General features: G+C 53.5%; 1 protein-coding gene across 6 annotated transcripts in view; it reads left to right on the top strand.

The window, feature by feature from the left end:
* The window catches only part of NRXN2 (neurexin 2), a 221,523-nt gene that overhangs the window by 55,770 nt on the left and 144,039 nt on the right, over positions 1-21,714 (top strand). For all 6 annotated transcript variants that reach the window (XM_038764062.1, XM_038764060.1, XM_038764058.1 and 3 more), the window contains exons 7-9: positions 11,590-11,751; positions 12,842-13,277; positions 19,777-20,163. In XM_038764062.1, the coding sequence (XP_038619990.1) occupies positions 11,590-11,751; positions 12,842-13,277; positions 19,777-20,163 (985 nt within the window). The remainder of the gene's footprint in view (positions 1-11,589; positions 11,752-12,841; positions 13,278-19,776; positions 20,164-21,714) is intronic.

Raw genomic sequence — 21,714 nt, 5'->3', positions numbered from 1 at the left:
AGGTCACCCTTGAAGGGTGGCCATCAGAGCCCCTCCACCTCCCTCCCCTGTCCCGGGGGGCGGTGGGCCCTCCCCCCCCCCCAGGAAGGAAACCCCCTCCCCTCCCTCACCCACCGCCAGCTCTGGCCTCCATCTCCGCTGCCCCCCACCCTGGCATGGCCCCGCATGCCCACCTCGGGCCTCCCCAAGCTCAGCCGCCTGGCCCCCCGCCACACCACGGCCCCTCTTAACCCGCATGAGTCCTGGCCGGGCTGTGGCCCTCAGTGTGGCATGCCCCCCCCCATCTCCCCCCTCCCCAATAGCCGCTCAGGGGGCGGGGGCGGGGGGGTCAAGGACCCCAGGGGGAGGGGGGGAATCGCGCCCCTTGCCCTGCTTCTACTAACGAGCCTACATTTTTGTGTCTGGACTTTATGATTTTGTCTGAGGGAACAGACGGGTTTTACTAATCCAGTTCATCCCCGCTCCCCCTCCCCCCACCTCCAAGACCCCCACCCCCCATTGTCGTTCCTGACCCCCCGGGACCCGATGCCTCCCTCCTCCCGTGTCTTCCCTTCCCAAACCCTCCCCCCATTCCCGTCCCCCTTGCCTTCCCTTCCCCCCCACCCAGCTCTGGCATCTCCCTGGACCAGGGCCGGGCCGGGCCTTGGCCTCCTCCTCCCCCAGGCCCATGCCCGGCTAGAGGAGGGCTGCGAGGGCGGAGCTATAGGGGACAGTGGGCGGGTCCTGGGGCTGGGGGCGGGGCTATAGGGGACAGAGGGCGGGACTGGGGGCGGGGCTATAGGGGACAGTGGGCGGGACTGTGGGATGAGGGCGGGGCTACAAGGGACAGTGGGCGGGGCCGGCGATCGGAGGGCGGGGCCACAGGAGGCAGTGGGCGGGGCCACACAGAGCAGTGGGCGGGGCTTGGGCCGAGGAGGGCGGGGCTCTGGGCTGTATGGGCGGAGCTAGAGTTTGTGGGCGGGGCTCTGGGACGTGGGCGGGGCTTGGGCCTAGGGGGCGGGGCTGGAGGCGGGAGGGGCGTGGCCGGGGCCGTAGGGCGGGACAAAAGGGGCTGGGCGGGGCTTGGGCCGAGTGGGCGGGGCTATGGGAATGGGGCGGGGCCAGAGGTTGGGGGCGGGGCTCTGGGATGTGGGGGCGGGGCGGGGGCTCCGGGGGGCGGGGCCTGGGCCGCTTAGGGCGGGGTTGGGGCTCCCCGGGGGCCCTGCTATAGGAGACAGCGGGAGGGGCTCTGGCTTGTGGGGGCGGGGGCAGAGGCTGTGGGGGCGGGGCCTGGGCCGCTTGGGGCGGGGCTCTGGGCTGTGAGGGGGCGGAGCCAGAGGCAGTGGGCGGGGCCTGAGCCGCGGGGGTGGGACTCTGGGCCGTGTGGGCGGGGCTCTGGGCCGTGTGGGCGGGGCTGGGGCTCCGGGGGCCGGGCTCTGGAACGTGGGCGGGGCTGGGGCGATTGAGGGCGGGGCCAGAGGCTGTGGGCGGGGCTTGGGCCGCGGAGGGCGGGGCTCTGCGTTGTGTGGGCGGGGCCAGAGGTTGTGGGCGGGGCTAGAGTTTGTGAGTGGGGCTTGGGCTATCTGGGGCGGGGCCAGAGGCTGTGGGCGGGGCTTGGTTCGCTGGGGGCGGGGCTAGAGGTTGTGGGCGGGGCTCTGGGCTGTAGGCGGGGCGGGGCCATAGGGGGCGGGGCCAGAGGCGGTGGGCGGGGCTTGGGCAGCGGGGCGGGGCTAGAGGTTGTGGGTGGGGCTTGGGCAGCGGGGGCGGGACTACAGGTTGTGGGCGGGGCTAGAGGAGCCAGTCGGCGGTGACAGAGGCTGCGGGGGCGGGGCTGGAGGATCAAGTGGGCGGGGCCTGAGGCTGTGGGGCGGGGCTATGGGAGCCACTGGGCGGGGCCAGGGGCTGTGGGGGCGGGGCTGTGGGAACCAGTGGGCGGGGCCAGAGGCTGTGGGGGCGGGACTATAGGAGCCAGTGGGCGGGGCCAGAGGCTGTGGGGGTGGGGCTATAGGAGCCAGTGGGCGGGGGCAGGGGCTGTGGGGGCGGGGCTATGGGAGCCAATGGGCGGGGCCAGAGGCCGCGGGACGGGGCTATGGGAGCCAGTGGGCGGGGCCAGAGGCTGTGGGGGCGGGGCTATAGGAGCCAGTGGGCGGGGCCAGTGGCTGTGGGGTGGGGCTAGAGGAGCCAGTGGGCGGGGCCAGGGACTGTGGGGGCGGGGCTATGGGGGCCAGTGGGCGGGGTCTGCGGGGGTCCTGTCCTTGGCCCGGTGACCCCCCTCCAAATTCAGAGGGCAGGGCCTTGGGCCTGAGCGGAGGAGCCGCCGTGACCCCCACGAGACCCCTGAGCACCCCCCGAGACCCCCCGAGACCCCCGACCCCAGAGGGAGCTCGGGCAGGGCCACCCAAGACGAGGAAAGGCCGCTGACCGCCTGTTGTCCTTCGCCACTGAGAGGGGACAGGATAATAATAATAATAGTGATAGTGATAATGGCATTTGTTAAGCGCTTACTATGTGCAAAGCACTGTTCTAAGCGCTGATGAGGATACAAGGTCATCAGGTTGTCCCACGGGGGGCTCACAGTCTTCGCCCCCATTTTACATCTCTGGGGCACAGAGATGTTAAGTGACTTGACCAAGGTCACACAGCTAATGATTGGTGAGGCCGGGATTTGAACCAATGACCTCTGACTCCCAAGCCCGAGCTCTTTCCATTGAGCCACGCTGCAATACTAGTGGTGTTTGTAAAGCGCTTACTATGTGTCAGACACTACTAAGCACCGGGGTAGATGCAAGGAAATCGGGTTGGACACAGTCCCTGTCCCCTGTGGGGCTCAGAGTGTCAATCCCCATTTTACAGATGAGGGAACTGAGGCACATTCATTCATTCATTCAATCGTATTTATCAAGCGCTTACTGTGTGCAGAGCACTGGACTAAGCGCTTGGGAAGTACTAATCGGCAACAGATTAAAGATGGTCCCTACCCGGTAACAGGCTCACAGACTAGGCACAGTGAAGTGACTTGCTCAAGGTCACACAGCAGACAAGTGGTGGAGCTGGAATTAGAACCCAGGTCCTCTGACACCTAGGCCCGTGCTCTAGCCATTAGGCCATGCTGCTTCCCCCCATAGACTCAGCCAGCCTGCCCCGAGGTTGTGGCTCTTTTTTGTGGGTTTAGTTAAGTGCTGACTATGTGCCAGGCACTGTAGTAAGCACTGGGATAGAGCCAAGATAATCAGGTCGGACATAGTCCATGTCCCACATAGAGCTCACATTTTACAGATGAGGTGATTTAGGCACAGAGAAGTGAAGTGCCTTGTCCAAGCTCACACAGCAGACAAGTGGCAGAGTCGGGATTAGAACCCAGGTCCTTCTGAGTCCCAGGCCCGGGCTCTATCCACAAGTCCACGAAGGAGGCGAGGAGAAGAAGCCAGAGGAAAGAGGGAATTTCTGGCCCTGCAGGATTGGCCGAAGGTGGCTGGGGAAAACCAGAGAGATCCCCCACTTCCCCTCCACCAGATTCCCCCGATGCTAATAATAATAATAATGTTGGCATTTATTAAGTGCTTACTATGTGCCAAGCACTGTTCTAAGCGCTGGAGGGGGGATACAAGGTAATCAAGGTTGTCCCACTTGAGGCTCACAGTCTTCACCCCCATTTTACAGATGAGGGAACTGAGGCACAGAGAAGTTAAGTGACTTGCCCAAAGTCACATCGGGATGGGTTAGATGTTGCCTGGCCTGGAGGCTGGGGGTGGGACTAAATAACCTGGGGGTTGGAATGGGCAAGAGAAGCTTACAACACAGATCCTGGGGATATGGGAAGGGTGAAGAGAAATAATAACAATAATTGTGGTATTTGTTAAGTGCTTACTATGTGCCGGGCACTGTTCTGAGCACTGAGGTGGATGCAAGCAAATCGGGTTGGACACAGCCCCCCGTGGGGCTCGCAGTCTCAATCCCCGTTTTACAGATGAGGGAACTGAGGCACAGAGAAGTGAAGTGACTCGCTCAGGGTCACCCAGCGGACAAGTGGTGGAGCCGGGATTAGAGCCGTGACCTCCCGACTCCCAGGCAGCCCGGGAGCGATGAGACAGAGGGATGGGCAGGGAAGGGAACTGGGGTCCTGGGAAGGGGGAGGCCTTTCTAGGATGTTGCCCTGGCCCGGCTCTCCCGCCAAGCCCCCTTCTTCCCCACACCCACCCGACCTCATGTGCATGTTGTCGTGACTAATACTAATGAGCCTTTCCCTTTCCCCCCCTTCCCTTCTCCTGTTCTGGGGGGAAGAGGCAGTATACACCCCTATAACCCTCCCCCCCCACAGAGACACAAAAGTCCCAGGCATTCAGCCCCTCGCATTCCCCTCCTCTCCCCAACCCGGCTTCCTTCCCCACTTGCCCCTCAGATGTCCTCTCCAGCACAAGGTTTGATGGTTCTGGGATGGGAGGCCCCCACCCCTCCAGCATTCCCTCATCGGGGGAGCTGGCTGATGGGGGGAGAGGGCTGAGGGGCCTCCAGAAGAATCCCCTCCTCCCGGCACGTCCTCCCAGGGCCCGCTGCCCTCCCCAAAGAGCCTCACACCCCAACTGTTCCCCCAACCCCTCTCCCCATGGACCAGTGGGACCCAGGAGTCCGGGCGGACGGAAGATTTCTGGAAACATGTGCGTATGGACCCGGGGGTGGGATGTTGGGGGTGTCACAGCTGGGATGGCCCCCCACCACAGCCTGCCTCCCCTCTCTTCCTCTCCCAGGTTTCTACAGAGGGATAGAAGGGAGAGGTTGCAACATGGGGAGGCTGCACACTTAGGAACCCCAACAATAGCTCTCCTGTTGCCCCCCAAATTCCAAGGCTCTGTTCCCAGATTCTTTCCCCCACCACTCCCTCCTGTCTACTCTTTCCCGGACCCAGACATCTCCCCATAGACCGAGGCATAGTTGCCTCATATATAAAATGGGGATGGAGACTGTGAGCCCCACGTGGGACAACCTGATTACCTTGTATTAATCAATCAATCAATCAATCGTATTTATTGAGTGCTTACTGTGTGCAGAGCACTGGACTAAGCGCTTGGGAAGTACAAGTTGGCAACATATAGAGACAGTCCCTACCCAACAGTGGGCTCACAGTCTAAAAGCACTTAGAACAGTGCTTGGCACATAGTAAGCGCTTGACAAATGCCATTATTATCAGCAATTAGAACAGTGTTTGGCACATAGTAAGCGCTTAACAAATGCCATTATTATCAGCAATTAGAACAGTGTTTGGCACACAGTAAGCACTTAACAAATACTGTAATTATTATCATTAATAATTATTACAGGAGGAGAGCTACGGGAGGGGTCAGGAAAGCTGGGTCTTTGTGGGAGAAGAGTCACAGTTAGGGAACAGGATGCCTGAGTCTAAGGAAGGAAAAGCTACAGACTAAGGGAAGGATAATAATAACAATAGTAGTGGCATTTGTTAAGCGCTTACTATGTGCAAAGCACTGTTCTAAGCACTGGGGAGGATAAAAGGTGATCAGGTTGCCCCATGCGGGGCTCACAGTCTTAATCCCCATTTTACAGATGAGGTAACTGAGGCTCAGAGAAGTTAAGTGACTTGCCCAAGGTCACACAGCAGACATGTGGTGGAGCCGGAATTCGAACCCATGACCTCTGACTCCAAAGCCCGGGCTCTTTCCACGGAGCCACGCTGCTTCCCATTGAGCCACCCTGCTTCCCAGGAAGGATGCCTGGGTCTATATGGGAGAGCCACAGTCTGAGGGCTTAGGCTGGGGGCAGGATGCCTGACCCCTCCTGTAATAATAATTAATAATAATAATTACAGTATTTGTTAAGCGCTTACTGTGTGCCAAGCACTGTTCTAAGTGCTGATAATAATGGCATTTGTTAAGCGCTTACTACGTGCCAAGCACTGTTCTAAGCGCTGGGTTAATACAAGGTAATCAGATTGTCCCACGTGGGGCTCACAGTCTCCATCCCCATTTTACAGATGAGGTAACTGAAGCAAAGAGATATTAAGTGAGAAGCAGCGTGGCTCAGTGGAGAAGCAGCGTGGCTCAGTGGAAGGAGCCCGGGCTTTGGAGTCAGAGGTCATGGGTTCAAATCCCGCCTCTGCCAATTGTCAGCTGTGTGACTTTGGGCAAGTCACTTCACTTCTCTGTGCCTCAGTTACCTCATCTGTAAAATGGGGATGAAGACTGTGAGCCCCCCGTGGGACAACCTGATCACCTTGTAACCTCCCCAGCGCTTAGAACAGTGCTTTGCACATGGTAAGTGCTTAATAAATGCCATTATTATTATTATTATTATTAAGTGACTTGCCCAGGGTTACACAGCGGAGAAGTGGCAGAGGCGGGATTAGAACCCACATCCTCTGATCCAAGACCGTGCTCTTTCCACTGAGCCACGCTGTAGGCCCAGGCCTGGGCTGTGGCTCTTTTTCCATTGAAAAGACCCAGACATCCTGCCCCACTAGACTGTGAATCTTCCCCCCATAGACCCAGGCATCCTGCTCCCAGATTGCGACTCTTCCCCCACCCCCCACAGTCCCAGATAATAATAATAATAATAATAATAATAATAATAATAACAATAATGGTATTTTTCAGCGCTTACTATGTACCAGGCACTGTACTAAGTGCCAGGGTAAATACAAGCAAATCGGGTTGGACACAGTCCCTGTCCCATGTGGGGCTTACCGTCTCGATCCCCATTCTACAGATGAGGGAACTGAGGCACAGAGTAGTGAAGTGACTTCCCCAATGTCACACAGCGGACAAGTGGTGGAGCCGGGATTAGAATCCATGACTTTTTGACTCCCAGGACTGTGCTCTAATGATAGCATTAGTGCTCTAGCCGCTACACCATGCTGCTTCCCAACATCTTGTATCCAGGTTGTGGCTCTTTTTAAAAAATACGTAATATTTTAAATATGAGCCCACTGTTGGGTAGGGACCATCTCTATATGTTGCCAATGTGTACTTCCCAAGTGCTTAGTACAGTGCTCTGCACACAGTAAGTGCTCAACTTGTACTTCCCAAGCACTTAGTACAGTGCTCTGCACACAGTAAGCGCTCAATAAATACGATAATATATATTATTAATAAATATAATAACACATTATGTGTAAGTGTATATATATATGCATATACATATATGCATATACATATATATATATGCATATACATATATATATATATATATATATATATATATACACATACACATAATGTGTTTAGCCCTTACCATGTGACTGTGAGCCCACTCTTTTAGACTGTGAGCCCACTGTTGGGTAGGAACTGTCTCTATATGTTGTCAATTTGTACTTCCCAAGCGCTTAGTACAGTGCTCTGCACATAGTAAGCGCTCAATAAATATGATTGATGATGATGATGTGCCAGGCACTGTGTTAAGCACTGGGATAGTTACAAGATAATCAGATTGGACAGAGTCAACGTCCCACAAGGGGCTCACAGCCTAAATCCCCATTTTACATATGAGGTGACTGCGGCACAGAGAAGGGAAGTGACTTGCCATGGGTCACTCAGCAGATAAGTGGCAGCATCAGGATTAGAACCCAGGTCCTTCTGAATCTCAGGCCCATGCTCTATCCCCTCGGCCATGCTGCTTCCCTCTTCCACCCCCCCCCCACCCCACCCCCAGCCACAGAACCAGTCATCCTACATGCAGGCTGTGGCTTTTCTGCCATAGACCCAACTATCCTGCCCCTATGTCGTGGCTCTTTTTTATGGTGTCTGTTAAGTGCTTACTATGTGCCAGGCACTGTACTAAGCACTGAGATAGATACGAGATAATCAGGTCGGCCACAGTCCATGTCCCACATAGAGCTCACAGCCTTAATCCCCATTTTAACAGATGAGGTAATTTAGGCACAGAGAAGTGAAGTGCCTTGTCCAAGCACACACAGCAGAAAAGTGGCAGAGCCTGGATTAAAACCCAGGTCCTCGGACTCTAAATCCTGTGCTCTCACCATTAGGCCACATTGCTTCCTCCCATAGACCCAGGCATCCTGCCGCTAGGCTGTAGCTCTTCCCCTCAATAGACCCAGGTGTCCCCACCCTCGGTCTGTGCCTTTCCACCCCACAGACCCAGATAATAATAATAATAGCATTTATTAAGTGCTTACAATGTGCAAAGCACTGTTCTAAGCACTGGGGAGGTTACAAGGTGATCAGGCTGTCCCACGGGGGGCTCGCAGTCTTCATCCCCATTTTCCAGATGAGGCCACTGAGGCCCAGAGAAGTGAAGTGACTTGCCCAAAGTCACACAGCTGACAAGTGGCAGAGGTGGGATTTGAACCCATGACCTCTGACTCTAAATCCTGTGCTCTCTCCATTAGGCCACATTGCTTCCTCCCATAGACCCAGGCATCCTGCCGCTAGGCTGTAGCTCTTCCCCTCAATAGACCCAGGTGTCCCCACCCTCGGTCTGTGCCTTTCCACCCCACAGACCCAGATAATAATAATAATAGCATTTATTAAGTGCTTACAATGTGCAAAGCACTGTTCTAAGCACTGGGGAGGTTACAAGGTGATCAGGCTGTCCCACGGGGGGCTCGCAGTCTTCACCCCCATTTTCCAGATGAGGCCACTGAGGCCCAGAGAAGTGAAGTGACTTGCCCAAAGTCACACAGCTGACAAGTGGCAGAGGTGGGATTTGAACCCATGACCTCTGACTCTAAATCCTGTGCTCTCTCCATTAGGCCACATTGCTTCCTCCCATAGACCCAGGCATCCTGCCGCTAGGCCGTGGCTCTTCCCCTCAATAGACCCACGTGTCCCCACCCTCAGTCTGTGCCTTTCCACCCCACGGACCCAGATAATAATAATAATAATAATAGCATTTATTAAGTGCTTACTATGTGCAAAGCACTGTTCTAAGCACTGGGGAGGTTACAAGGTGATCAGGCGGTCCCACGGGGGGCTCGCAGTCTTCACCCCCATTTTCCAGATGAGGCCACTGAGGCCCAGAGAAGTGAAGTGACTTGCCCAAAGTCACACAGCTGACAAGTGGCAGAGGTGGGATTTGAACCCATGACCTCTGACTCTAAATCCTGTGCTCTCTCCATTAGGCCACATTGCTTCCTCCCATAGACCCAGGCATCCTGCCACTAGGCCGTGGCTCTTCCCCTCAATAGACCCAGGTGTCCCCACCCTCAGTCTGTGGCTTTCTACCCCACAGACCCAGATAATAATAATAATAGCATTTATTAAGTGCTTACTATGTGCAAAGCACTGTTCTAAGCACTGGGGAGGTTACAAGGTGATCAGGTGGTCCCACGGGGGGCTCGCAGTCTTCACCCCCGTTTTCCAGATGAGGTCACTGAGGCCCAGAGAAGTGAAGTGACTTGCCCAAAGTCACACAGCTGACAAGTGGCAGAGGTGGGATTTGAACCCATGACCTCTGACTCTAAATCCTGTGCTCTCTCCATTAGGCCACATTGCTTCCTCCCATAGACCCAGGCATCCTGCCGCTAGGCCGTGCCTCCTCCCCTCAATAGACCCAGGTGTCCCCACCCTCAGTCTGTGCCTTTCCACCCCACGGACCCAGATAATAATAATAATAATAATAGCATTTATTAAGTGCTTACTATGTGCAAAGCACTGTTCTAAGCACTGGGGAGGTTACAAGGTGATCAGGTGGTCCCACGGGGGGCTCGCAGTCTTCACCCCCGTTTTCCAGATGAGGTCACTGAGGCCCAGAGAAGAGAAGTGACTTGCCCAAAGTCACACAGCTGACAAGTGGCAGAGGTGGGATTTGAACCCATGACCTCTGACTCTAAATCCTGTGCTCTCTCCATTAGGCCACATTGCTTCCTCCCATAGACCCAGGCATCCTGCCGCTAGGCCGTGGCTCTTCCCCTCAATAGACCCAGGTGTCCCCACCCTCAGTCTGTGCCTTTCCACCCCACGGACCCAGATAATAATAATAATAATAGCATTTATTAAGTGCTTACTATGTGCAAAGCACTGTTCTAAGCACTGGGGAGGTTACAAGGTGATCAGGCTGTCCCACGGGGGGCTCACAGTCTTCACCCCCATTTTCCAGATGAGGCCACTGAGGCCCAGAGAAGTGAAGTGACTTGCCCAAAGTCACACAGCTGACAAGTGGCAGAGGCGGGATTTGAACCCATGACCTCTGACTCCAAAGCCCGGGCTCTTTCCACGGAGCCACGCTGCTACTCAAGCCACGCTATGTCCCACCCCCAGTCGGTGCCTCACCCCCCAAGATCCAGCCATTCTGCTCCCAAGCTGTAGTTTTTCCCCCCACGGACCCAAGCATCCTGTTCCAAGACTGTGGCTCTCCCCCATAAACCCAGGTGTCTTGTCCCCAGACTGTGACTCTTTACCCCCCATAGGCCCAGGCATCCTGCCCTCAGGCTGACTCCCCCCACCCTCATAGATCCAGCCATCATCCCCCCCAGGCTGTGGCTTTTCCTTCCACGGACACAGGCATCCCTGCCCACAGGAGGGATCATACGGTCCTGGAGTAAGTGGCAGGGAATCGGGGAACAAACTTCAGGTGGGCGCAACAGCCCAGGAAGGGAAGGGGGGAAGACACGTTCAATCCTGCCGACTTCTTTGTCCCCACTGGGGTTGGACCCAGGATAATAATTATCATGATACGTGTTAAGCACTTACTATGTGCCAGGCACTGCGTTAAGTGCTGGGGTGGATACAAGTAAATCGGGGTGGACACAGTCCCTGTCCCTCATGGGGCTCACAGTCTCAATCCCCACTTTACAACTGAGGCCCAGAGAATCAGTTGATCATATTTATTGAGCCCTTACTGTGTGCAGAGCACTGTACTAAGCGCTTGGGAAGTCCAAGTTGGCAACATATAGAGACAGTCCCTACCCAACAGTGGGCTCACAGTCTAGAAGAAGAAGTGAGGTGACCTCCAGGTCACACAGCTGACAAGTGATGGAGCTCCCTGGCCTTCTGATTCCCAGGCCCGTGCTCTATCCCCTGTGCCACGCTGCTTCTCTTTGTTTTTTTTCTGGAGTCGGAGACTCTCCTTGGGGATGGGGGATGGGGCTGCTCTTCTCACCCAGAGGGCCTGGCACCCAGGGGACCGGACCACCGCCCTTAAAGGTCCCAAGGGCCCCCCAGAGGGGTAGCCTCGGATACGGTGGGTAGCCCCTGGATCTGCACGAGCAGAGTGGAGGGGCCGTCCCATCCCCACCCCTCAGCCCCCCGGTCTGGTCTCTCTGCCCTGGAGCTGGTAGCCCCTGAGCCCTGGCCCCCGCACTCCACGTCCCTGGCCTGAGTTGATTCCTCTCCCTCCCTCCCCCGTCCTTGGCAGGGCCTGTGACTGCCGGGCCCCCAATAATCCAGCAGCCCCTTCCCATCTGTGTCACACGCAGCTGAGCCTCGGCCTCCCCTCTGCCACAGAACCATCAAATCTTGTGCCCCCCTCCCTGCCCCAATATCCCTCTCCCCCCCCGCTGTACCCTCTGAGACAAGCAGACATAAAAATGGGGCCCTCGCCCCCGTTTCCTCGGTCCTTCCCCTGCCCAGCCCCTGGCTCCTCACAGGGGTTGATGTCGGGTTGTCTCCTTGTCTCCCCGCCCTCCCTCCCTGGGCTGGACAGGTGACCATCTCGGTGGACGGGATCCTGACCACCACTGGCTACACTCAGGAAGACTACACGATGCTGGGCTCCGACGACTTCTTCTACATCGGGGGCAGCCCCAACACCGCCGACCTGCCCGGCTCCCCAGTCAGCAACAACTTCATGGGCTGCCTCAAGGATGTGAGTGGCGGCTGGGGCGGGGAGGGGTTGGCGGGGCCCGGGAGAACAACCACCAGTCTGGCCGCTTCCTTCGTCCAGTCGTATTTATTGAGCGCTGACCGTGTGCAGAGCACTGGACTAAGCGCTTGGGAAGTACAAGTCATCAAGATATAGAGACGGTCCCCACCCAACAACGGGCTCGCAGTCTAGAAGGGGGAGACAGACAACAAAACAAAACGTGGACAGGTGTCATCAGAATAAATAAAAGTAAAGCTAGATGCACATCATTAACAAAATAAATAGAAGAGTAAATATGCACAAGTAGAGTTAGAAGCAGCGTGGCTCAGTGGAAAGAGCCCGGGCTTTGGAGTCAGGGGTCATGGGTTCAAATCCCGGCTCCGCCACTTGTCAGCTGTGTGACTTTGGGCAAGTCACTTCGCTTCTCTGGGCCTCGGTTCCCTCATCTGGAAAATGGAGATTAAGATGTGAGCCCCCCGTGGGACAACCTGATCACCTTGTATCTCCCCAGCGCTTAGAACAGTGCTTTGCACATTGTAAGCGCTTAACGAATACCATCATTATTATTATTATGATGATTATTAAATCTGTACAAACATATATACAGGTGCTGTGGGGAGGGGAAGGAGGTAGGGCGGGGGGGATGGGGAGGGGGAGAGGAAAAAGGAGGCTCAGTCTGGGAAGGCCTTCTCATCCTCTGCCCGGGATGGCTCTTCCAATCAATCAATCAATCAATCATGCATTGAGTGCTTACTTTGTGCAGAGTGCACTGTACTAAGCACTCGGGAGACTTGTACAGGTTGTACAACTTGTACTTCCCAAGCGCTCAACTTGTACTTCCCAAGCGCTTAGTACAGTGCTCTGCACACAGTAAGCGCTCAATAAATGCGATTGATTGATTGATTGATTGAGAGTGTAATGGAAGAGTTGGTGATAATAGTAATAATGACGGTATCCGTTAAGCACTTACTATGTGCCAGGCACTGTACTAAGCGCTGGGCACTGTAGACACATTCCCTCCCCCGCCCCGCTAGGTGCCCCATCGGCCCCCCCGTCCCCACGCTCGCTCCTGACCTAGGGGTGCCTCTTGCAGGTGGTCTACAAGAACAATGACTTCAAGCTGGAGTTGTCCCGCCTGGCCCGGGAGGGGGACCCGAAGATGAAGCTGCAGGGTGACCTGTCCTTCCGCTGCGAGGACGTGGCCGCCCTGGACCCGGTGACCTTCGAGAGCCCCGAGGCCTTCGTGGCGTTGCCCCGCTGGAGCGCCAAGCGCACGGGCTCCGTCTCGCTGGACTTCCGCACGACCGAACCCAACGGGCTGCTGCTGTTCAGCCAGGGCCGGCGGGCGGGGGGCCCCGGGGGGCCCGGCCCGGCCCAGCGGGCGGACTACTTTGCCATGGAGCTGCTGGACGGGCACCTCTACCTGCTGCTGGACATGGGCTCCGGGGGCATCAAGCTGCGGGCGTCCAACCGCAAGGTCAATGACGGCGAGTGGTGCCACGTGGACTTCCAGAGGGACGGCCGCAAAGGTCAGCGGGGCCCTGGCACCATCCCCCCCCCTGCCACCCCAGCTGCCTCTCAGCTCTCTTCTTCCTCTTCGTTCATTCATTCAATCGTATTTCATTCATTCATTCAATCAATCGTATTTAGTGAGCGCTTACTGTGTGCAGAGCACTGGACTAAGCGCCTTGGAAGTACAAGTTGGCAACATATAGAGACAGTCCCTACCCAACAGCGGGCTCACAGTCTAGAAGGGGGAGACAGAGAACAAAACCAAACATATTAACAAAATAAAATCTATAGAATAAATATGTACAAGTAAAATAGAGTGATAATATGTACAAACACATATATATATGTACCCTCTGAGACAAACAGACATAAAAATGGGGCCCCCGCCCCCGTTTCCTCGGTCCTCGGTATGTATATGTATATATACATATACAGGTGCTGTGGGGAGGGGAAGGAGGTAAGGCAGGGGAGGAGGGGGAGAGGAAAGAGGGGGCTTAGCCTGGGAAGGCCTCCCGGAGGAGGTGAGCTCTCAGTAGGGCTTTGAAGGGAGGAAGAGAGTTAGCTTGGTGGCTGTGCGGAGGGAGGCCATTCCAGGCCAGGCGGAGGATGTGGGCCGGGGGTCGACGGCGGGACGGGTGAGAACGAGGCACGGTGAGGAGTTGAGCGGCGGCATTCCTTCATTCAATCGTATTTATTGAGCGCTTACTGTGTGCAGAGCACTGTACTAAGCACTTGGGAAGTACAAGTTGGCAACGTATAGATGTTTGTATAGATCTCTTCACAGGAGTCGATCGGATCTTAAGTCATCCTGGGCAAGTACACCTTCACCTTCTGTCCATTTTCGATAATGGCGGAGACGGAGCGAGCAGGCCCGCCTAGCAGCGAGTGCGCTCGCCCGCCCGCAAAAAAAAGTGAGCACTTTTAGTGAGCAGTGGTGAGCAATAGTGAGCACTTACTGTGTGCAGAGCACTGGACGAAGAGCTTGGGAAGTACAAGTTGGCAACATATAGAGACGGTCCCTATCCAACAGTGGGCTCACAGTCTAGAAGGCCTCTTCATGCCTCTCCTCTGGTTCCTGGTCTCTTGAGCCTCGTGGGTACCTACCTCCTCCACTCTCCGTCTCCCCCATCCCTCTCCACTCCCTTTCCATCCATCCATCTTTCTCCCCACTTCTTTCTTCTCTCCCAACTCCTCTTCACTTCTCCCTCGTTTCCTTCCCATCTCTCCCCTTCTCTCCCCCTTTCCCCTCCCTTTAATAACTTTCTCCTTTACTTAATAATAAAAATAATAATGGCATTTATTAAGCGCTTACTATGTGCAAAGCACTGTTCTAAGCGCTGGGGAGGTTAAAAGGTGATCAGGTTGTCATTCATTCATTCATCCAATCGTATTTATTGAGCGCTTCCTGTGTGCAGAACACTCTACTAAGCGCTTGGGAAGTACAAGTTGGCAACATATTCATTCATTCATTCAATCGTATTTATTGTGCGCTTCCTGTGTGCGAGCACTGTACTAAGCACTTGGGAAGTACAAGTTGACAACATATTCATTCATTCATTCAATCGTATTTATTGTGCGCTTCCTGTGTGCGAGCACTGCACTAAGCGCTTGGGAAGTACAAGTTGGCAACATATTCATTCATTCATTCAATCGTATTTATTGAGCGCCTACTGTGTACAGAGCACTGTACTAAGCGCTTGGGAAGTACAAGTTGGCAACATACAGAGACCGTCCCTACCCAACAACGGGCTCACAGTCTAGAAGGGGGAGACAGACAACAAAACAAAATATGTTAACAAAATAAAATAAATAGAATAGTAAATATGTACAAGAAAAATAGAGTAATAAATCTGTACAAACATATATACAGGTGCTGTGGGGAGAGGAAGGAGGTTGGGCAGGGGGATGGGGAGGGGGAGAGGAAGGAGGGGGCTCAGTCTGGGACCCACGGGGGTCTCACAGTCAATCCCCATTTTACAGATGAGGTAACTGAGGCCCAGAGAAGTTAAGTGACTTGCCCAAAGTCACACACCTGACAATTGGCAGAGCCGGGATTTGAACCCGTGACCACTGACTGTAAAATGGGGATGAAGACTGTGAGCCCCACGTGGGGCAACCTGGTCACCTTGTAATAATAATAATAGTAATGGCATTTGTTAAGCGCTTACTATGTGCAGAGCACTGTTCTAAGCGCTGGGGGGTTACAAGGTGATCAAGTTGTCCCACGTGGGGCTCACAGTCTTCATCCCCATTTTACAGATGGGGTGACTGAGGCTCAGAGAAGTTAAGTGACTTGCCCAAGGTCACACAGCAGACATGTGGTGGAGTCGGGATTTGAACCCATGACCTCTGACTCCAAAGCCTGCGCTCTTTCCACTGAGCCACGCTGCTCCTCCCCAGCGCTTAGAACAGTGCTTTGCACATAGTGAGCGCTTAACAAATCCCATCATCATCATCCTAATAGTATTTGCTAAGCACTTTCTTAGTGCCAAGCACTGTACTAAGCATCGGGGTGGATACAAGCAAATCAAATTGGACACAGTCCCTGTCCCACATGGGGCTCACAGTCTCAACCCCCGTATTGCAGATGAGATAAGTGAGGCCCAGAGAAGTGACTTATCCAAGGCCACACAGCAGACAAGTGGCAGAGCTGGGATTGGAAACTTCTATTTACTAGGCCACGCTGCTTCTCCCCATGTGGGACAGGGACTGCGTCCAACCTGATTATCTTGTTTCTACACCAGTGCTTAGTAGAGTGCCCGGCACATAGGAAGCATCTAACAAATACCATTAAAAAAAAAAAGAAACAAAAAGAAAAGGAAGGACCCAAATAGCTGCTAAGAATAACTTCCTTGACTGGGGGTTGAAACAAGACCCCACTCTCTTGGGATCGTAGCACAGAGCCTACCACTCAGAAGGTATTCAATAAATACCATTGATTAATTGATTATCATCATCATCATCATCAATCGTATTTATTGAGCGCTTACTGTGTGCAGACCACTGTGCTAAGCGCTTGGGAAGTACAAATTGGCAACATATAGAGACAGTCCCTACCCAACAGTGGGCTCACAGTCTAAAAGGGGGAGACAGAGAACAAAACCAAACATACTAACAAAATAAAATAAAATAAATAGATTGATTTATAAAATAAAATAAATTGATTGATTATGAAGCTCCCCTCCACCCCCGCAGAACTTTAAGAAACCCAAGGCAAACCGTTGGTTGCCACAATCTGTTGCTACAGTTTCCCCCTTCTAGACTGTGAGCCCACTGTAGGGTAGGGACCGTCCCTATATGTTGCCAACTTGTACTTCCCAAGCGCTTAGTCCAGTGCTCTGCACACAGTAAGCGCTCAATAAATACGATTGAATGAATGAATGAACAAGACCCCCTGGCCCAATTTATAAATTGACTTGATTCCGGATCAGAAGATCGAGGGCTCGTGTCCCTTCGTGGTTGTAATTTCTCTTGCAGAAATTTCCCCCTTCTCTGAAGCAGCGTGGCTTAATGGATTGAGCCCAGGCCTGAGAGTCAGAAGGTCATGGTTCTAATCCTGGCTCCTCCACTTGTCTGCTGTGTGACATTCGGAAAGTCGCTTCACTTCTCTGTTCCACAGTTCCCTCCTCTAGTAAAATGGGGATTGAGACTGTGAGCCCCACGTAGCACAGGGACCGTGTCCAAACCAATTTGCTTGTATCCACCTTAGCGCTTACTATGGTGCCTGGCACATAGTAAGCGCTTAACCATTACCATAATAATCATTATTATTATCATTCATTCAATCAATCGTATTTATTGAGCACTTACTGTGTGCAGAGCACTGTACTGAGCGCTTGGGAAGTGCAAGTTGGCAACATATAGAGATGGTCCCGACCCAACAACGGGCTCACAGTCTAGAAGGGGGAGCCTTTTCTATTCATTCATTCATTCATTCATTCAGTTGTATTTATTGAGCGCTTAACTGTGTGCAGAGCACTGTACTAAGCACTTGGGAAGTGCAAGTTGGCAACTTATAGAGATGGTCCCTACCCAACAACGGGCTCACAGTCTAGAAGGGGGAGCCTTCTATTCATTCATTCATTCATTCATTCAGTCATATTTATTGAGTGCTTAACTGTGTGCAGAGCACTGTACTAAGCGCTTGGGAAGTCCAAGTTGGCAACATGTAGAGACGGTCCCTACCCAACAGCGGGCTCACAGTCTAGAAGGGGGAGCCTTTTCTATTCATTCATTCATTCAATCGTATTTATTGAGCGCTTAACTGTGTGCAGAGCACTGTACTAAGCGCTTGGGAAGTACAAGTTGGCAACATGTAGAGACAGTCCCTACCCAACAGCAGGCTCACAGTCTAGAAGGGGGAGCCTTTTCTATTCATTCATTCATTCATTCAGTCGTATTTATTGAGCGCTTAACTGTGTGCAGAGCACTGTACTAAGCGCTTGGGAAGTACAAGTTGGCAACATGTAGAGACGGTCCCTGCCCAACAGCGGGCTCACAGTCTAGAAGGGGGAGCCTTCTATTCATTCATTCATTCATTCCTTCTGTCGTATTTATTGAGCGCTTAACTGTGTGCAGAGCACTGTACTAAGCGCTTGGGAAGTACAAGTTGGCAACATGTAGAGACGGCCCCTGCCCAACAGCGGGCTCACAGTCTAGAAGGGGGAGACAGACAACGAAACAAAGCATATTAACAAAATAAAATAAATAGAATAAATATGTACAAATAAAATAGAGTAATAAATATGTACAAACATATATACAGGTGCTGTGGGGAGGGGAAGGAGGGAAGGTGGGGGGGATGGGGAGGGAGAGGAGGGGGAGAGGAAGGAAGGGGCTCAGTCTGGGCTCAGTCTATCAGCCCCAGAGGCAGGGGGCTGGACTGGATGGTTCCTTGAGACCTTCTTCTGGTTCTCTCTCTCTCTCTCTCTCTCTCTCTCTCTCTCTCTCTGTCTCTGTCTCTGTCTCTCTCTGTCTCTCTCTCTCTCTGTCTCTGTCTCTGTCTCTGTCTCTCTCTGTCTCTCTCTCTCTCTCTCTCTCTTCTTTCTACATCTGTATCTCTTCCCCCGCCTCTCTCTGCTTCGCCATTGGCCTGTCCTCCCTCGGCCGGTCCTGACCGGGCGATCTCCCCCTGGCCTGGCTTTCCATCCGGAAGCAGCGTGGCTCCGTGGCAAGAGCCCGGGCTTGTGAGTCAGAGGTCGTGGGTTCTAATCCCGGCTCCGCCACTTGTCAGCTGTGGGACTTGGAGCAAGTCACTTGGCTTCTCTGCGTCATCATCATCATCAATCGTATTTATTGAGCGCTTACTGTGTGCAGAGCACTGTACTAAGCGCTTGGGAAGTACAATTTGGCAACATATAGAGACAGTCCCTACCCAACAGTGGGCTCACAGTCTAAAAGGGACTAAAAAGCGTCTCCGTTCCCTCCTCAGTAAAATGGGGATGAAGACTGTGAGCCCCACGTGGGAAAACCCAATTACCCTGTCTTCACCCCAGCGCTTAGAACGGTGCCGGGCACACAGTAATAATAATAATAATAATAATGGCATTTATTAGGTGCTTACTATGTACAAAGCACTGTTCTAAGCGCTGGGGAGGTTACAAGGTGATCAGGTTGTCCCACATGGGGCTCACAGTCTTTATCCTCATTTTACAGATGAGGGAACTGAGGCCCAGAGAATAACAATAATAATAATGATGGTATTTGTTAAGCACTTACTATGTGCAAAGCACTGTTCTAAGCGCTGGGGAGGTTACAAGGTGATCAGGTTGTCCCACGGGGGACTCACAGTTTTAACCCCATTTTACAGATGAGGCGACTGAGGCCCAGAGAAGTGAAGTGACTTCCCCAAAGTCACACAGCTGACAGTTGGCAGAACCGGGATTTGAACCCATGACCTCTGACTCCAAAGCCCGGGCTCTTTCCACTGAGCCACGCTGCTTCTTTAAGTGAAGTGACTTGCCCAAAGTCACACAGCTGTTAAGTGGCGGAGCCGGGATTTGAGCCCATGACCTCTGACTCCAAAGCCCGGGCTCTTTCTCTCTCCAAAGCCTGTGCTTTAGAGAAGCAGCGTGGCTCAGTGGAACGAGCCCGGGCTTTGGAGTCAGAGGTCACGGGTTCAAATCCCGGCTCTGCCAATTGCCAGCTGTGTGATTTTGGGCCAGCCACTTCACTTCTCTGTGCCTCGGTTCCCTCATCTGTACAATGAGGATGAAGACTGCGAGTCCCCTGTGGGACAATCTGATCGGCTTGTAACCTCCCCAGTGCTTGGAACAGTGAAGCGCTTAATAAATGCCATTATTATTATTATTCTTTCCACTGAGCCACAAGCGCTTAATCATCAATCGCGTTTATTGAGCGCTTACTGTGCGCAGAGCACCGTACTAAGCGCTTGGGAAGTACAAATTGGCAACCTATAGAGACAGTCCCTACCCAACAGTGGGCTCACAGTCGGAAAGCTTAATGACCACCATCGCTCTTCTTCCATCCCGGCCGCCCCGCCGGCCCCTTCCGCAGGCTCCATATCGGTCAACAGCCGCAGCACCCCATTCCTGGCCAGCGGGGAGAGCGAGATCCTGGACCTGGAGAGCGAGCTGTACCTGGGCGGCCTACCCGAGGGCGTCCGGCCGGACCAGCCGCTGCCGCCGGAGGTGTGGACGGCGGCCCTGAGGGCCGGCTACGTGGGCTGCGTCCGGGACCTGTTCATCGACGGCCGCAGCCGTGACCTGCGGGGCCTGGCCGAGGCCCAGGGAGCGGTGGGCGTCGCGCCCTTCTGCTCCCGGGAGACGCTGAAGCGGTGCGGGGCGGCTCCCTGTCGCAATGGGGGGCTCTGCCGCGAGGGCTGGAACCGCTTCGTGTGCGACTGCGTGGGGACCGGCTTCTTGGGCCCGGTGTGCGACAGAGGTGAGCCCCGCACAACCCGTCGCCCGCCCCTGCGTCAGCCCTGGCTTCCCTTCCGTCCCTTCGTCGTCATCATCATCATCAGTCGTATTTATTGAGCGCTTACTGTGTGCAGAGCATCATCATCAATCGTATTTATTGAGCGCTTACTGTGTGCAGAGCACTGGACTAAGCGCTTGGGAAGTATAAGTTGGCAACATATACAGTCCCTACCCAACATTGGGCTCACAGTCTAAAAGGGGACACCAGCCTGGCTTAGTGGCGAGAGCGCAAGCCTGGGAGTCAGAGGTCGTGGGTTCTGATTCACTCATTCATTCATTCAATCGTATTTATTGAGCGCTTACTGTGTGCAGAGCACTGGACTAAGCGCTTGGGAAGTACAAGTTGGCGACATATCCCTACCCAACAGCGGGCTCACAGTCTAAAAGGGGACACCAGCCTGGCTTAGTGGAGAGAGCGCAAGCTTGGGAGTCAGAGGTCATGGGTTCTGATTCACTCATTCATTCATTCAGTCGTATTTATTGAGCACTTACTGTGTGCAGAGCACTGGACTAAGCGCTTGAGAAGTACAAGTTGGCAATATGTAGAGACGGTCCCTATTCATTCATTCTTTCAATTGTATTTATTGAGCGCTTCGTGTGTGCAGAGCACTGGGCTAAGCGCTTGGGAAGTACAAGTCGGCAATATATAGAGACGGTCCCTATTCATTCATTCAATTGTATTTATTGAGCGCTTCCTGTGTGCAGAGCACTGGACTAAGGGCTTGGGAAGTACAAGTCGGCAATATGTAGAGACGGTCCCTACTCATTCATTCAATTGTATTTATTGAGCGCTTCCTGTGTGCAGAGCACTGGACTAAGCGCTTGGGAAGTACAAGTCGGCAATATATAGAGACGGTACCCATTAATTCATTCATTCAACCGTATTTATTGAGCACTTACTGTGTGCAGAGCATTGCACTCAGCGCTTGGGAAGTACAAGTTGGCAACATATAGATGGTCCCTACCCAACAACGGGCTCACAGTCTAGAAGGGGGAGACAGACAACAAAACAAAACATATTAACAAAATAAAATAAGCAGCATGGCTCAGTGGGAAGCAGCATGGCTCAGTGGAAAGAGCCCGGGCTTTGGAGTCAGAGGTCACGGGATCAAATCCCGGCTCTGCCAATTGTCAGCTGTGTGACTTTGGGCAACTCACTTAACTTCTCTGTGCCTCAGTTACCTCATCTGTAAAATGGGGATGAAGACTGTGAGCCCCCTGTGGGACAATCTGATTACCTTGTGACCTCCCCAACGCTTAGAACAGTGCTTTGCACATAGTAAGTGCTTAATAAAACAACTTCTCTGTGCCCCAGTTACCTCATCTGTAAAATGGGGATGAAGACTGTGAGCCCCCTGTGGGACAATCTGATTACCTTGTGACCTCCCCAGCGCTTAGAACAGTGCTTTGCACGTAGTAAGCGCTTAATAAATGCCATTATTATTATTAAATAGAATAGTAAATATGTACAGGTAAAATAAATAGAGTAATAAATCTGTACAAACATATATAA

Source organism: Tachyglossus aculeatus, chromosome 22 (genome assembly GCF_015852505.1).
Source record: "Tachyglossus aculeatus isolate mTacAcu1 chromosome 22, mTacAcu1.pri, whole genome shotgun sequence".
NCBI lineage: Eukaryota > Metazoa > Chordata > Mammalia > Monotremata > Tachyglossidae > Tachyglossus > Tachyglossus aculeatus.
This window is presented reverse-complemented; position numbering and strand designations above follow the sequence as displayed.